At 44.4% G+C, this 17,352-nt stretch overlaps 1 protein-coding gene across 1 annotated transcript in view; it reads left to right on the top strand.

Moving 5' to 3' along the window:
• Positions 1-17,352, top strand: part of NPC1 (NPC intracellular cholesterol transporter 1) — a 125,645-nt gene that overhangs the window by 29,319 nt on the left and 78,974 nt on the right. Inside the window, exons 2-3 of the mRNA XM_073631477.1 lie at positions 9,878-10,000; positions 17,197-17,303. Of these exons, the coding sequence (XP_073487578.1) occupies positions 9,878-10,000; positions 17,197-17,303 (230 nt within the window). The remainder of the gene's footprint in view (positions 1-9,877; positions 10,001-17,196; positions 17,304-17,352) is intronic.

The following is a 17,352-nucleotide window of genomic DNA, read 5'->3' as shown; positions in this document are numbered from 1 at the left end:
CTGATATATTATCATATACTTTCCTGCTTTACTGTTCTTGTGTAAATGGGAAGTTCTGAGCAAATGTAAATATCAGACTAATGGAATAAATCAGAATACTGTACTCGTCTTTCTGGCAGCAGTTATGGAAGATGTCATGATTGCAACAAGCTCGTCATTTTCTATGCATTTGTCAGTCATAAACTGACCAGTTTAGCAGAAGGACTTCCTTTTTTAAAGTATTTTTGGTTATGTGTTTTCTGTTCCTGCTGGAGCCAGGTGCCCATATCTTATGAGCTGTCCTGGAAGACTCAAGGAAATACTTACCAGCAAGTCCAATTCCAGTTTTTTTTTTTTTCCAAAGGCACAGTTCCTGTAAGTTTTTTTTTTTTTTTTTTTTTTTTTTTAATTTTCTTTTATTTCAGTGTAACCCATTATACTGACCTCCCACTGTCCCTTACAGATATGCTGGTGTCTTTTTACTGCCAGGCTTTTAAAGCCCAACTCCAGACAAAAAAAAAGTTTTCAGTGGAGCAGTTCCAGCACTGCATGGGTTACCTGCTCATTTTTGTCTAAGGGGATTGGAGAAAGGAGATATACTTAATGTAATCCTCCAATCCTCTCTGCTCAAGACTCGGTCCATGCTACTCCTAAAAAGTGATGACTCTCTATGGAAGGAGAAAACCCTCGGACACAATTCAGATTCATTATACAGTCTTTACCGTTCATTGCTATAAATATAAAATTTCTTGTTGTCTTATGTAGAACAAAAAACATGTTTCTTCACCACTTCCCATTTTGGTCCACACGGTTTTGACCTTGTTTTTATCCTAATTCTCTGTTGACCTTTTCTTTACAGAACATGGTCATAGAGCACAGGGATCTTATTCAGTTTAGTACTAGCCAAATGTCTGGAAAGCACATGCCTTGCAGAGTTCTTCTGAGTGTCACATGCTCTGTGTTTTTTTTGCTCTTTAATAACCCCCTCTTCCCTTCTATAGCCTTACGGGTGAAAGAGAAATGACATTCAGTAGGAATGCTTTGTGCTTTTAATCCCATATTCTTTCCCTATAGATGTTATATTTACTGCACAAAATTCTGCATGTTATTCCGTGTATGCTTTACTTTTGTTGTCTCTCCACAATTGGAAAGTTCAAAATTGATGAGCATGTGTCATTGAACTTGCTGAACAGGTCTGTGAACTTTTATACTATATACTTGGCTTGGTCCACCACCAGTTTGAGGAAGTTTGCGTAGAGTGCATTTAATTTTCCCTGGATCCTTCGGTCCTATTTATTTTATTTTTTCTTATGAAATATTTGCAGCAAGCAGTTTGCTCTTAGAGTGTTGTTCTGCAGAAATCATGCAGATATTTGGCACATTCACTGAGCTATAACCTGGTGTTATTTTGTCCAAGTGATTCTTTATTTTTAAGGTTTAAATTACTGTCATTACGGCAAATACAACTTGGGTTGTAGCTTAGTAAATTTGTAAATCGGGCCTATTGCTGTGTTAACATTTGAGAATCAGTCCTCTTTAAGTGGATTTTCACGGTCCCTAACGAACCCCCCCCACCCCCCACCCTCCTTCTTTTTTTTTTTTTCTTTACCCCCACCCCCCCTTACCTGTTGCAGCAGGTCTTACACATTCAAGGGACTCACCCGCCCAGCGTATCCAGCGCTGTCCTGCTGAAGTCTACCTCTTTTCTGCCCCCCCCCCCCCCCCAAGCCCCACCATCATCTTCTGTGATGTCATTGGTAAGCTGCCGGCCCATCTGGGTTAAGCCCGCAACTTCCCGATGACATACCTCCTGGGATATGTGATGTACACATCCCAGGAGGTGGGACGGAGTTCACATCGTTTGCCTAGGGCAGGGGTCTGCAAACTGTGGCCCTTTGCTTGCCTTTATACAGCCCTTGGGGAACTATTCTGCCCACTGATGGGACACTATTCTGCCTACTGACTCCATTGATGGAACACTATTCTGCCCACTGATGGGACACTATTCTGCCTACTGACTCCATTGATGGAACACTATTCTGCCCACTGATGCCATCGATGGGACACTATTCTGCCCACTTCATGCAAGGGCACCTTTAAAGTCTGAAGGATAGTAAACTGGCCCTTTGTTTAGAAAGTTTGAAGACCCCTGGCCTAGGCAAATGACATGCATGGGGGGGGGGGGGGCATTGTTAAAAAAACAAAACAAAAAAAAAAAAAAAAACTAAATAACGGACAAAAAAAAAATCGGTGCCTGATTTCTGCAGCAGAGGGGAGGAAGGGTGGATGGGGGAGGTAACATGCCCTCGAGGGTAAAGATGCACTTTAAGACCATGCCTCTGTTCCAGGAAACCAGCTAAATTCGTGGTGTTCTCTAGGTGCGTTTTATTTTTTAATTGAAATAAAATTGTATGCTACTACCCACCACAATGAACCAATCACATATCATACCTGTTTTTCCTAGTAGAGCTTTTAAACACCTAAAGGTAGCTGCCAGCCATACATCTTTTTATCTCCCCATGGCTGTGTTTACATTAGGTTAGAAGACTTTGTATAATCCTGCTAGTGAAGGGTTGTTTGGGTCCAAAAGTGCACTGCTCTTATCAGGTGTTGGCGTTGCTTACTGGCTTATCAAGATAATGCCGCTAATCTAGGGCAAAGTGAGTTATGTATTTAGCTTGCATAGTTTGCATGCCATTTGCATTGACAGGATTTGGAGCATCTCTAATTGTTTTTCACTCTGATTTGGACCCAAACCAACTGTAGTGTGAAGATTTGTCTTTTTTTTTTTTTGTAGAGTTTAGCATAAATACACAGTCCAGTCCACCAAGTTCTACGGGTCTACCTAGGGGCAGGTAATCCGGTAAAGCTAGGTCAGATCAGAATTAAATTACTGAGTGTATGAGGTCTGCACAACTTCATCCTGTTCTTTGCCTAGTTATATTTGCTGAATAGAAGAACTTGATAGACAAAGGTTCCATCCATTCCATCCATTTGTTCACACTGCAGTATTTTCAGGAGTTCCTGCACTATGCATGATTTATACAAATATGCCCATGTGTTGTGTTGCCCATATTTATAAATAGTTTAGGCCAGGGGTCTCCAAACTTTTTAACCACTTGCCTACCAGACCAATTCTGACATTTCTCTCCTACATGTAAAAATCATCTTTTTTTTTTTTTTGCTAGAAAATTACATAGAACCCCCAAACATTATATATGTTTTTTTTAGCAAAGACCCTAGAGAATACAATGGGGGTTATTGCAACTTTTTATCTCGCAAAGTATTTGCGCAGCAATTTTTTTTAATGCTTTTTTTTTTTTTGGAAAAAAAAACAGTTTTGTGCTTTAAAAAAACAAAACAGTAAAGTTAGCCCAATGCTTTTGCATAATGTGAAAGATGAAGTTACGCCAAGTAAATAGATAACCAACATGTCACGCTTCAAAATTGCACACGCTCATGGAATGGCGCCAAACTTTGCTACTTAAAATTTTTTACTGGTTACATGTTTTGAGTTACAGAGGAGGTCTAGGACCAGAATTATTGCTCTCGCTCTAACGTTCGCGGCGATACCTCACATGTGTGGTTTGAACACCGTTTTCATATGTGGGCGGGACTTACATATGCGGTCGCTTCTGCGTGCGAGCACACGGGGACAGGGGTGCTTTAAAATTTTTATTTTTATTTTTTTTATTGTTAATTTTACTTTATTTTAGCTTGACACTTTTTTTTTTTTTTTCCCCCAATTTTTTTTGATCACTTTTATTTCTATTACAAGGAATGTAAACATCCCTTGTAATAGGAATATGGCATGACAGGTGCTCTTTACAGTGAGATATGGGGTCACTAAGACCCCACATCTCACCTCTAGCCTGGGAAGCCTGAAATAAAAAAAAATAAATAAAAAAATCACCGCTTACCAGCCAAAGCTGCAACGTTTTTTTGAATTCTAAACGGTCATAGAGACTCCGGCGACCATCTGGTCCGCCGGAAATCTCTAATTTGAATATCCGGGGCTGACGGATCCTGTATCTGACTCCCCAATCGTAGCGGTGAGTCGGTAGAAGCACCGGAGATGGGCGGGAGGGGGGAACAGCCGCTATGATCATTCTTATGGTGCACAGATTCAGCGGCTCTAAAAGACGATATCTGAATGATGCCTGTAGCTACAGGCATCATTCAGATATCCCCGCTCAAAGCCGTGGACGTCAACAAAGGGCCAGTATGCTATCTTCAGACTTTAAGGGGGATGGACTGTGGTCAGTGGGAGCAGAAAATGCCCCCAGAATCAGGAGTAAACCATGCCCAATTGTTGGTGTCAGTTGGAGGAATAGTCCCCCATCGTTGGTGTCAGTAGGGAGGAATACAGGTGTATAGGCGCTGCAACCTTCCCACATAAAAGCTCCGCCTGGTGCTCAGACCTTGAGGCTGCTGACACCTCCAACATTCCAGAATAAAGGAAAGGGATGGTCGGCACTCAGGATGACATCCAAATAGTATTTCTTTTATAAAATGCATGTACAAAGCTGTAAAACAGCCTACACGTTTCGGACGTTAGACCTTAGTCATGGGAGGAGTTGTGCCCCTTCGTTGGTGACAGTGGGAGGAATGGTGCCCCATCGTTGGTGTCAGTGGGAGGAATGGTGCCCCATCGTTGGTGTCAGTGGGAGGAATGGTGCCCCATCGTTGGTGTCAGTGGATGGAATAGTGTCCCATCATTGGTGTCAGTGGGAGGAATGGTGCCCCATCGTTGGTGTCAGTGGATGGAATAGTGTCCCATCATTGGTGTCAGTGGGAGGAATGGTGCCCCATCATTGGTGTCAGTGGATGGAATAGTGTCCCATTATTGGTGCCAGTGGGCGGAATAGTGCCCAAAGGGCCACATCTGGCCCATGGGCTGCATTTTAGAGACCACTGGTTTAGGCTGATCCAATATCAGAAGCCTCAACCATACAAAGTAAACTTATTATGAACTAAATAATAACATGTTGGCTTCATTTAAAGGCACATGTCAAAATGAGCAGTACATGCAGAGATATAAACAGATATATACAGTATATGCAAATCTCAGTGTATCCTGTATGCAAAGCTTTGATTCAGCTCATCCTTCTTATTGGCCAGTTAATGTGAAAAGCATCCTGCTGGCCAATAAGGAAGTTAAGGGGGCAGAGAAAATTTGACTTTTCTTAGATCAAGTCCAGATATAGCTTTAGCTGCTTCTATTTTTGTGTCTATGATCTCTTTAACTTTCAGCTTTTTACTTAATTGGGTGCTTCAAAGCTGGCCATAGATGCATCGAAATTTGGTTGGTTCAGCAGGCACCAGTCAAATTTTGATCTGTCTGTAGCTGCCTCTATTCCAGATAGGTCATTTGAAAATTTTCCCTTGATCAGCACTGCAGCAAGTTGGCTGCACCACCGTCGGAATACCGTAAGATAGCGTGGAGGATTTCTCCTGCATTGTGTGGATGGTGGAATCTGTTCAGTTGTTTTTTGTTCAGTGCACTAGCTATAGCCTGCAGTGCTGATTTGAGCGGGGAGAATCCAACAAGTCTATCGGTAGATTGACTTCTGTACAACTTTGCTGCCCAAATACAGATAGCAATTTAGCTGGTCCCCACGGAACTGAATCCCTACTGAATTGTGATCCATGTATGGACTGCTGTAGATGACCTCCTTTTAGCAATACCTTGCTGACTCTACTTTCAGTACATTGTGAATCATAGACTTGGAACTAGTGTTTAGCCTGTTCTGTCCGAGGGATATACTTACTATTGATCTATATACTAATTCAAGGTCAGTGACTCGGAAAGTACTGAAAATAATAGATCTGCATGACAGCAAGGGAATTAGCATTTTCAGAAGAAAACGTCAGCAGTGTCGGCCTAGGTATTTCTCTTAGTAGAGGTTTCTTCTAATCAGAGTGCCGATCAGTGCTCGGCAGTGTACTGATTCTTCTCTAGCTATGGCAGTTATTAAAGCAGTATTAAACCCAAGAGCAAACCGGGATGAGACAAACCATTTATCACTGATGGAGGTACTTAAAATAATCTTAAAGCCTAGGTTTACATTGATGCGATTTGGCATGTCAAATTGCATGCTAAATCAGCGGCTATTGCCGTCAATGCTGCTCGTGGGAGACGCTACCTGCACACTGCACTGCTACACTGCAGATATGATAGAACACATCAGTGCCATTGTAAGATGTTTCCATTTTGACTGTTACAATACCTGTAACTAATGTTCCCTCTGCAGTCTTCTTCTCCCTAGCCCTGATGCTTGTTTGCATGCTGCATTAAGCAAAAACCATCTTTAATTATATTCACACCAGCCTGTGGCTATATTGGTGTATGTCATCACCACTACACCCAGTGATCCTATATGCTCCATGTACTTAAGATCTTTGGAGTCACCACCATGAACCACCTGTCCTTCATTTGACTTGGCCCCTTTTGGGGTCTTCCGGTCTAGGGTTTGGGGGTCCCATCTGGCGGTGCTGTCTCTCTTCACTCGCTGGCACATTTTTAGCAGTTTTATCTTGCTCTTGAACTATAACTTCCAAACCTTGAATTATCAGCACATAGGATTAATTTTGAGAAATTTGGAACTGCATAACCCTTTGTCCCTGTAGAAGACCTTCACTATTTGTTGAAACGCGTTTGATTCTCTTCTGTCCTATAGGACAGAAGAGAATCTAATGTTGACCAATAGGTTATCCTCTGGTTCCATTCAATGCCATCATATGTGATGTTATGTACTTGTGTTTATTCCATTTTACTTTTGATTTCCAAATAAACTTTGTACTTTTGTATTATACCCACTGTTTTTGGTCCGTTAAAATCCCAACTTTTGAGGAACCCCTTTTTGGCCACTTCGGGTGCGATTTCAATAGACATCTGTGCAGGAACCCGCACAGATGTCTCTGAAATCGCCCCCCCGAAGTCGGACTGACATGCGGGTATGAAATTGTGCAGGTTCAGCTGAACTCACACGATTTCATTCATGCAGCAGTGTCAATCTAGGCTAAAACACAAAAAAAATGCTGTAACGTCTTATGAAGTGTTAGGTGGAGTTTGGCTTCAATATGTTAGTATATTTAAATCTGCTAGTACATCTATCGCTCCCCTTCCCCCAGACTGACAATGCTGCTGTCCAAAGGTCCCCCCTGTGCGTCTTCATCTAGAATAGGGGCACTTTACATCTGGTGACCTGGCTAGTAACACACCACCTGTATTGGGGCTCTTGTACACACAGACTAGGTTGACCGCCGGCCGCTGGAAAACGCAAAACGTCTGGCAGTCAAAACTATCCTGAATGCAATTATTCTTTGTTCAGGAGAGGAAGGTTGAATCTCCTGTAACCGCAGCAGCTTCTAAACTCGTGTACATGGACACATAGTCTTCTATGGAGTTGAGTTTAGGAGCTTTGGCAAAAAAAAATGCCAGAAACTCCTAAACTCAAGTTTAGAAACTATAGTGTACATGAGCCCTTTAGAGTTGGAAAAAGCTTAAAATAAACAAACAAATCATCTAATGATTGGTAAGCTGCAATATGTTACATTTTTGGTATTGTATTTATTACGGCTTTAAATTAGTTGTGTTGGTGCGGTTTTTTTATTTATTTATTTATTTTCTATTTAACTTTTTTTTTTTTTTTTTTTTTTTTTTAAGCAGCACCAGGCTGTTGGAGTTTTTTGTTTTTATCACACAACACAAATGCTAAACTGCCTTATTGATTAACCGATGAGCCATACATTATTGCTTAATGTTTATTAGCTGAATAGCTCAGACATTTAACTGCTGACAAAGATTGTTGCACGTCTGTCACAGTTCCTGATTCTTAGTACATCTCTTTCCAGTGCTGGGATAGTTTTCAGTGTGAAAAAGCCAAGGACAAGTGTGAAAGCTGTAGCTGTCCTTTATTACATTTTCTGTGTTTGCATATAATTGCACGTTTGGGGTTTTAAATGGAGGAAGCAGGATCCTCCCGGATGTCATTTTATATTGTGTACACATGCATAACAAAACAGAAATGGCAATGCCTATCATTGTACACTCCTAGCATTGGCAAATTATGCCTAAAAATGACTTTTCTTGATTTTATGATCATCCCATGTTGGACATATTGTACCCCCATCATGCTGTAATATTATTTAGGGCTTTGAGACTTTCAGAAATGTTAGTAGTAGTAGTCTGGGTGTACAACCCCCAATTTCCAAAAGTTGGGACCCTGAAAACTAAAAGGGGAAAAAAAAGGCTCCTTTCACACTTGTGTGACCTAAAAGCCGACAATTTTTTGCTGCTGTTTTTGTCGCAATTTTGATGCGACGTGAAGCAGTACCTGTGTAATCTTGAGGTCTATGAACCTAAAGTCGCATCAAAGTCGGACCAAAAGTAGTGCAGGGACTACTTTGAAGTCATTGTACAGACATGAGTGGTACTCATTGGAAATCATGGGGTACGACTTATCATGCGATTTTGCAGTCCCGAGTCGCACAAGTGTGAAAGGGGCCTAAAAGCAAAATGCAATGATTTTCAATTCTCATAAGCCCATATTTTAATAGATGCAGCTTTTTACACATGGGTGAACCTCTGTCCATCTTTACTTCTGAGACACTGACTCTCTAAGATGCTCTTTTTATAACCTGTCATGATACTGAAATCTTCCTTGTTAGTACCACTTGGGCCCCTTTTTTCACACGGGCGCTCTGATCAGGTCCGCCTGGCAGTTTTTCAGGCGGACCTGATTGGACGCTCCATTCACCTCTATGGAGCGGCGGATGTCGGCAGTGACATGTCCGCTCACATCCGCCGATATCAGATCCTGTTCATGAAATTCAGATGGATGGTGACCCTATTTTCTATATGTCTGGCAGATCAGATCAGATGGGATCTGATGAAAACAGACAAGCGGTCCATTTTCATCCAGTCTCCCCATAGAGGAGAGCAGGGCTCTGACAGGTCCGTCTCTGCACAGTAAGCAGAGATGGACCTGTCATCCGCCTGATAAGCGGAATCCGTATAATGGACAAGTCCCTTACTTTGTCAGCTTTTTGTTGACTTGTCCCAACTTTTGCGACTTGTTGCTTCAATCAATTTCAAAATTGCCTTCATTTTTTTTTTTTTCTTTAAAATGGTACAATTTCTCAGTTCAAACATTTTAATATTTTCTGTTTTCTATTGAGAACAAAATACGTGTTTATGAGATTTGCAAATCATTGCATTCTGTTTTTATGTAGATTTTACACAGCGTCCCAACTTTTTTGGAATTGAGGTTGCGCAAGGCTACAAACTTGCTTACAGTAACTTTTAAATAACGGTTTCACTGAGCGCCTTTAGCGATCGCTATACTTCGGCATTTTGACAGCACAGCTACGTGTGTCCTACACAGCAGCCATAGTGTGATTTGCAGCTGCACTGCCCACCCCGTTTTCTCCCCTTACCCAATTACAGAAAGCTTTGCATTCTGTGAAGCCATTCACAAAATTCAAAACTTTCTGTGAATGAAAAGGGGGAGAAGGAGGGTCAGGCATAGTGGCTGCTTTGTAGGAGGTATTTCTCCTTTTTGGAGCGCTGGAGTATATCAAATGCTATACTATTTGCGCTCCGAGAAGCAGTACATTTTAAACAAATGAGAAAGATCCAGGAGGTGGCATACACCACCTTGCACCCAACTCCTTGACCTCGTATGGCTACAGAGGTAATATTTAATTTATCACTCACAGCCTGGTATCTCATGAAAAATGTATAGTTTTTATTTAGCCTCCAATTAAGCTACAATTGTGATTTTGTATTGCCACATGAAGAAAATTACGTTGTTTGCCATCAGCATTGTGACAAATGAAATCTGGCTACTTCTGTAAGTAGTTTTATTAAAGTAAGCTTGTTTTCGTATTTTAGGTTTCTTCCCAGCACTGTGTATGGTATGGGGAATGTGGGAAAGCAGAAGGAGAAAAGCGGTACAACTGTGAATACCTCGGTCCTCCAATACCCTTACCTGAAGCCGGTCATGAATTACTACAGGTAGGACGTTTCATTATTTTTTTTCAAACTTTTCCCTGACGTGATTTTTTATTTGGATATATGCCGTGATTATCAGTCCATTCGGTGTGAAAAATCAAGCATTCATAGGAATACCTCTTTGATATTTGGCCACAGACGCAGACTTTGTAGCTTGGTCAAATTGTCCAACGCTGAACTGCAGCACCCATACATTGGCAGACCACAAATGTCCTAATTAACAGGAAAATTGGGTCCTTTAAGGTCTTAGTGTTCCAGTCATTAGGTTTTGTAGAGGCATCCTTTACTTTGAGGCTAACGGAGGTCAATGTGAATTTGCAAATGCTAGGATGGACCTTTACTAGTGTTGCACCGGTATCTGTATTTGCATGAGTAATCGTGCAAATGCTCCAATACCCGAAATCGATACGTTTGCAATGCAATTTGAGCCCACTCAAATTGAATGGGCTTGGGCGTGGTCTAGACATGGCGGTGTAAGGACGTGTTTTTACAAAAGCTCCGTCCATTCCCTCAGCTTTCCACCGTCAGATGCAGCTATATACCCCGTTATGAGCTCTAAGAGGAAGGGGAAGGTAAAGGACCCCCCCCCCCCCACCCGCAGTCAGAAATACCACACTTCTTCCCCGGATCCCGGACTTGCACGCTCTGGGTCCGCACGGCGGAGACACGTGGAGTGTCTTGATCCGGATTGCCCCCCCTGCCTTGTCGGCCGACTTCGATCCCTTGTCGGGATACCCAGCGGAACTGACCTCTCAACATCCAGCCTCTCCGGGTACATCAGCCCCCCTGCCCTCTATCATGGGGGACCCAGATCTCAGGGCTCTCCTCCAAGCACTCCTGACGCGGTCGGACATGGAAGCGCTGGTCCTCCATCTGGAGGAAGCTCACCGCAGGGACATTCACTCCGTCAGGGCAGATGTGCAGCTGCTGTCTGACAGGATCGCCACGGGGAAACTTCCTTATCCTCCCTAGAGAGCCGGGTGTCCCAGCTGGAGCACCTCCCTGCAGCTGCACATGGAAGAGCTCGCAGATCGGAGCAGCCGCAACAATCTGAGATTGCGGGGTATCCCAGAAGCCACAGGCCAGGAGTCCCTGCAACCCATGATCCTAGAGATTTGTCAGCAGCTGGCTGCCTCGGTTGCACCCCAGGATCTTGAATTCGACAGGGTGCACAGGAACCTTGGTCCGCCTTCTTCAGAGCTGAGCAGACCCAGAGATGTCCTGTGCCGCCTCCCACAAGGAGCTCATTCTGCGGAAAAACCTGGGAAGTAGGTGACTGATTTTGATGGGGCCACAGTAAAGATCTTGCCTGATCTGTATAGGGCCACTTTGCAGCGATGGGCACTGCTGCAGCCCCTCCTGGATAAGTTGAGGCAGCTAGGCTGCACTTATCGTTGGGGTTTCCCTATCTCTTTGGCGGTGAGGAGGGGCACCGCTTCTTTTACGCTGCATCACCTGGAGGATCTACTGGGGCTATTTGCCTTCCTGGAGACAGAGGCTTTTCTGATCCTGAACTGGCTACAACCCTTGCTGCTACCATCCCGACGCACTGGTCCCTCTCCTGCACTGCCTGCCTCGAATGGGCAGAGGGCAGTGTGGATCCCGCACTGTCTCCCTGCCTGGAGATCGTGAGCCTTAATTCCTCCTAGGATTTTCCCTGCAAGGCTCAACGGCCCGTTGGGTCTCAGTACATGCTGCTCCCCTCTTTTCCTGTTTTGGAGATGCCAGCTCTGTCAATGACTCGGTTTCTGCAATTTCTATGGATACCCCGACACAGTAACCTCTCTTTGGTGGGATCATCACCCGGGGCCATCGTATGTTCAGAGCCTGAATAACACTGCTCTGGAGGGCCTGGTTTCTCAACTCTCTTGTATCTCCACCACTGGAATAACATGTCTTCAGCTCTGCCCCCCCACACCTGAAGGCTCACTGATTGCTACCACTGCTGCCCCTCTGGATCTCACCCACTCCTGGGTCCCCATGTGTATTGTATATATCTATTCTGCATTTAGGATGTTACTCATGATGTACGATTTATACTGCATTTACAAGAAATGTTTACCATTTGTTCACAGATGGGTTATGTATGTGCAGAGACTTTCTTGCCAGACCACACTATGTTGATCATATACCCTAGTTGCATTGAGTGTTACTGCCATGGGATGCGTGGGTCCCGAGGGGGCTCTCCTTCTGGGGATTGAGCGGCTTCCTTTACCCTTAATGGCTGAGGGGAGCTTCTTCCTCCCCGGTGGGCCGTGACATGTATTTTTCTGCCCACCCGTGGACATTTCACAACTCATGTGAGTTTGTTGTACCTCCAGCCTGGCCGGGCAACTATGGTGAGCGAGGGGAGTGACGGTTGATGAGGTTGTGGATTGTGAGTGAGCAGCCTCCTGGTAAAGCTGACCTAGGAGAATAAGGGGCTGTGCTGGGGTGTGTTACATGCACGGGCATGGTGAATTACCTATGGGACGGTTGGCGACCACGCTTCCCTGGCCTATATCGCCAGGTGGAGCCGCCTCACCTCTCTCCTATGCAGGAGGGGTGACGAATATGTTTAATGCCATGGTCCACTGCATGCTAAGACACAGTTGCCATACCAGTGGGGGGGAACAATGTTTATTCTCTCTGCAAGGGGTGCAATTTGCAGCGGCTCCTACGGGTTGCCATATAAGTGTACAATGTTAGCGGTTTGTCTTCCTCTTAGCGTTTTTTTGTTACTAAAAATACAGTTTTGCTGTGATTCTAGTTAATCCTTTATCAATGCTTAGGGGTTTCAGTACGGGCTCTACCTTTTGGCTGTTTCCATTCACTTCCCCATATAGGCCTGCACTTGAATGGACTCGAGAGTTCTGAAATGAGTGCCACTTGTAGTTCCTCTTACTGGACCCGGACTACTCTTTCCTGTTCTAAGGAAGGGAATAATTATTGCGCTACCCTAAAAAATGAGGATGGACAGTGAGTGAGTAAGCTGCTACAAACCATGTGACATGAATGAATACCATATATTAAATAAATGTAGCGCTAAATCAACTTGTATAAGTAATAAATGTGCACGTGCATATAATGTCCCAAATAATGCCGTGTGGCTGTCAACACAAAAGTCCACAATCAGGGTAAATGAACCATGGGGCAATACATGCAACTTCTCAACGATGTACTCAGAAGTCTTCAAGGTAAGTAGAAGGATGGAATACGCTTACCAGCTGTGTTGGATTCTATTGCCATAAGCATAGAATCAGTAAGACTTTGTGCCACCAAGGGCAGAAACATGAGGTGATGGAGGCAAGGGTAGAGCCTCTATGGTGGAGGCAAGGGTAGAGCCTCTCTCGGCTATGGATGTCCCTTCTGGTCCACTAGAACTGGGTCAAAGATGATTTCCAAGATCAATAGTTCCTTGATGCATCAGAACATGTGGAGAAAAAAGGGATACTTCCACATAGTGTAACTCCGTATTTTTATTAAAAAATCGCAGTACAGGGAGCAAAAATTAAAAATTAAAACGTGATCACGGATAAAAGCAGTGTATGAGGTAAATGAAACCATCCTGTTCTATCTACTTCTTTTCCTACCCCCTGTCCTCCCCTCTCTAATCTACCCCTTCACCCCCTACTTTTCCACACCGCACCAGTTATACTCTCAGATTGACCTTTTTGTTCACCCTCACCAACTACTATCTCTTGTATTAGATGTTTCTATTGGGAGGATAACCTGGTCCGACCATGCATCGGTTATGCTGCGTCTCTCCCTGTCTAACTTCGCCGGCGCCCCAGATTGGCGATGGTGCCTAGACAAGAGTTTGTTATAGATCCCATAGGTCCCGACTGATGTGGTGCAAGAGCTTATAGCATACTTTTCAGACGAATATCACCCCTGAAAGTGACCCAGGTATAGTGTTGGAAGCCCACAAGGCGGTCATACTGGGTACTCTGATCAAACACGGATCGCGGGTCAAGAAAGCGAGACAAGCACAACTGTCCAAATTGATGGTGGACATTCAGGTCCTTGAGCTACAATATAAAGGGCTGCGGTGAAGGCCAATGGGGTGTTTGCAGAGCCATTGCCTATCTTCAACGACATGCGCCAGGGATGCCCTCTCTCACCCCTGCTTTTCGTCCTCTCATTTCGTCGTTCTCTTCTTCTCCTTGACCAACCCACACATTTCTCTGCCGAATCTCCTGAAAGAATTTGATCAGTATGGTGCTCTATCAAATATGGAAATTAACTATTCCAAATCGAAGGCGATGGGAGTTGCTCTGCCCTCCCCTTTGCGTCCTACTCTACAGCTCAACTTTAAGTAGACATCTTCAGCTTTGAAGTACTTGGGCACCGACATCCCACCAAATTTAGCGGATACATTTAGGATGAACTTCCCACCCTTGCTCAGTGCAGTTCGCTCCCTTTTAGACAAATGGAACCGAGAATTGCACTCCTGGTTTGGCCGCTGTAACATCATCAAAATGAGCATCTTGCCAAAGTTCCTGCACCTCTTTCAGACTTTACCCATCTCCATCCCTTCAACCTTCTTTGGCCAAATCAATTCTCTCTTTACGAAGTTGACATGGGCACAAAAACTGCAGAGGATCAATAGAATCCTACTGGCCTTACCCAAGATCCATGGAGGGGTGGCCGTCCCAGATGCGTTTAAATATTATCAAGCAGCCCATCTTAGTAGGGTAATTGACTGGTGCAGGCACAAGGATCTTAAGCTATGGACACATATAGAACAACAGTTTAGTACTAATACCATCCCCCCCGCACCCCCTAAATAGGGCATGGTGCTATACTTCCCTATCTGCTTTCCTCACATCCAACCATAGGACCCGCTCTCCGAGTCAAACATATGGCCAGCACGAAACCAGAACTCTCGTCCGCCCATTCCCCGCTGTTCCCCATATTGGGTAACCCCAGGTTTCCACTGGGGGAAGAGAAAGACCTGTTTCAGGATCTTCGACCGAGGGGCTGCTTTCAAACCTCCCATTTTTTAATAGCCAACGCCTGGCCCACAATCTCCATACTGATACAACTGGAAGGTCAGTTTGGATTACCTTTCTGGCAAGCGCTTCAGTACTTCTTCCAAACACTGGACCCCCCAACCCAATACCGTAGTCAACGGACACTGTTTGAATCTTAATGTGAGGACAAGGGCCCCCTCCCCCATACGCTATCTAAGATATATGCCTTGCTCGTCTCTCCTCTGGCTGATTTCATCTTACCAAGCCTCAGTTAATGGGGGGGGGACTTAAATAGGTCTTTCACACCTGCCCAGCATCAAAACATCATCATCCATCTCTCCCTGAAATCTTCCATCTGTGTGCGCACACAGGAATCCAACTATAAAATATTGACGCAATGGTATCTCACCCCGTCAGTTTTGAATAAATGCTTTCCAGGGAGAGACAGGCACATTTCTCCATGTCTTCTGGTCCTTCTCAAAACTCCAATACTGGTCGGAGGTACCGAGGATCTCCGAACAATTTACGGATTTTATTATCCCAATGGATCCTGCCTTCTTCCTACTCCACTGCTCACACATACCGATTCGGATGTACAAAAAATCAATCCTTTGTCACCTAACGCTGCCAGAGCCTGTGTCACTCTGTGTTGGAAAGACCCCAACCCCCCCATCCATCGCCATGTGGCTCAAAGTTAGGCGTGTCAATACCTTAGAAGATTTGATACTAATGCCGCGTACACACGAGTGGACTTTACGGCAGACTTTGCGGCAGACTTTGCTCGGCGGACTTTCCGAATGAACGGACTTGCCTACACACAATCCACCAAAGTCCGTCGAATTCGTATGTGATGACGTACGACCAGACTAAAATAAGGAAGTTCATAGCCAGTAGCTAATAGCTGCCCTAGCGTGGCTTTTTGTCCGTCGAACTAGCATACAGACGAGCGGACTTTTCGACCGGACTCGAGTTCGACGGATAGATTTAAAACCTACGAAATCCCATCCGCCGGGCAAAGTCTGCCGTAAAGTCCGCTCGTGTGTATGCGGCATAACTGCCCAAAACAAAAGAGAACGATACAAGAAAACATGTTCGTATATTCGGATGAAGGGAAGTCCCTCCTGGATAATTGCTGCGATTCTTTGCAGTGCGATTTGAACCCAATAATTTTGTATGGGCTCAAATTTGCACCGCAAAGGTATTGGTACTAGGTATCTGCGTGTACTTGACCAATTGTATCGGTACTCGTTGGTAAAAACCTGGTATCGGTGCAACCCTAACTTTTACAGTCTCGCAACGACCCCATTGGTATATGTATGTGATCATTAGATTTATGCTGTTAATATACCACATGTATTCACTCTCATTTTGGCTTTCATTATGGAAGGCTGAATCTGTTTCAAAGCATGGGTCAAAGCATGTCAAAGCATGGGTATGTTGACCTCTAGTTTGATTTATGTGTTTGTCTTGCACAACTGCTGATGACGGTGTGGGATTCCTTCTGGATACAATGACGCACAGCATTTCCCAATCAAGGTTCCTCCAGAGGTTGCCAGTGGTTCCTTGTGCAGTGGGCAATGCTCGCCTCTTAGATAAGTAACCACTGACACCAGTGATCTTTTTGGCCTTCTGTAAGGGGGTGGGGGTGTTATTCCCAATGACCACAGATGTAGGGAGCATTCTTCCCAGTGACCATCATGCAGTGTACTGTGAGCTTTAGGCAGCCCCCCCCCCCCCCCCCCGACAAGCAGTTGTCGGCTCCCGGCGGACTGACAAAGACTTATCTGCCAGGAGGAAACTGTGATTGTTGCTAGCGGCTGTAGCAGCTGCTAGCAATAATTGCACCTGAATCTGGCAGGCTGGTTGTATATAAGTTGATTGACTGATCAACTTGGTACATTCAGCCTGCCCACACACAGTTTGCATCTCGGCCAGTTCCTGCTGAACTGGCTAAGATTCCAAACATCTATGGCCCGCCTTAAGTATAGTAATTATAAGTAGAGTTTCACTGAGCGTGGAAAGTTTATTACAGGGGTTCTTCTGTCATCATAAAATAAATGTGATGTAGAAGTGCAGACAATCTGCTATTTCAGTTTTGTCGGTCATTATAAGCCACCATGACTGGAGATGTCATCATCTAAGGAGTCATATACTTAAAGCTATTGTGAAATTGCTGTCCTTTGTCCAGCTGTTATAGTTCAGCAATCACAGTGTCACCGCAAACTTTGTTTTTATTTTCTGCAGCAACTGTGCCCATCCCTGTACTATGGCAATGTCAGCGTGTGCTGTGATACCCAACAGCTCAATACGCTAAACAAAAACCTACAGCTTCCTCTGCAGTTTCTCTCAAGGTATGTATGAGAGGTAACTAACCACCTATGTGAAAGCAGCTGAAAGTGT

The sequence above is a fragment of the Aquarana catesbeiana genome, linkage group LG05 (assembly GCF_042186555.1).
Source record: "Aquarana catesbeiana isolate 2022-GZ linkage group LG05, ASM4218655v1, whole genome shotgun sequence".
NCBI classification, from domain to species: Eukaryota; Metazoa; Chordata; class Amphibia; order Anura; family Ranidae; genus Aquarana; species Aquarana catesbeiana.
Note: the sequence above shows the minus strand (reverse complement) of the source record. Positions and strands in the feature narration are given on the sequence as shown.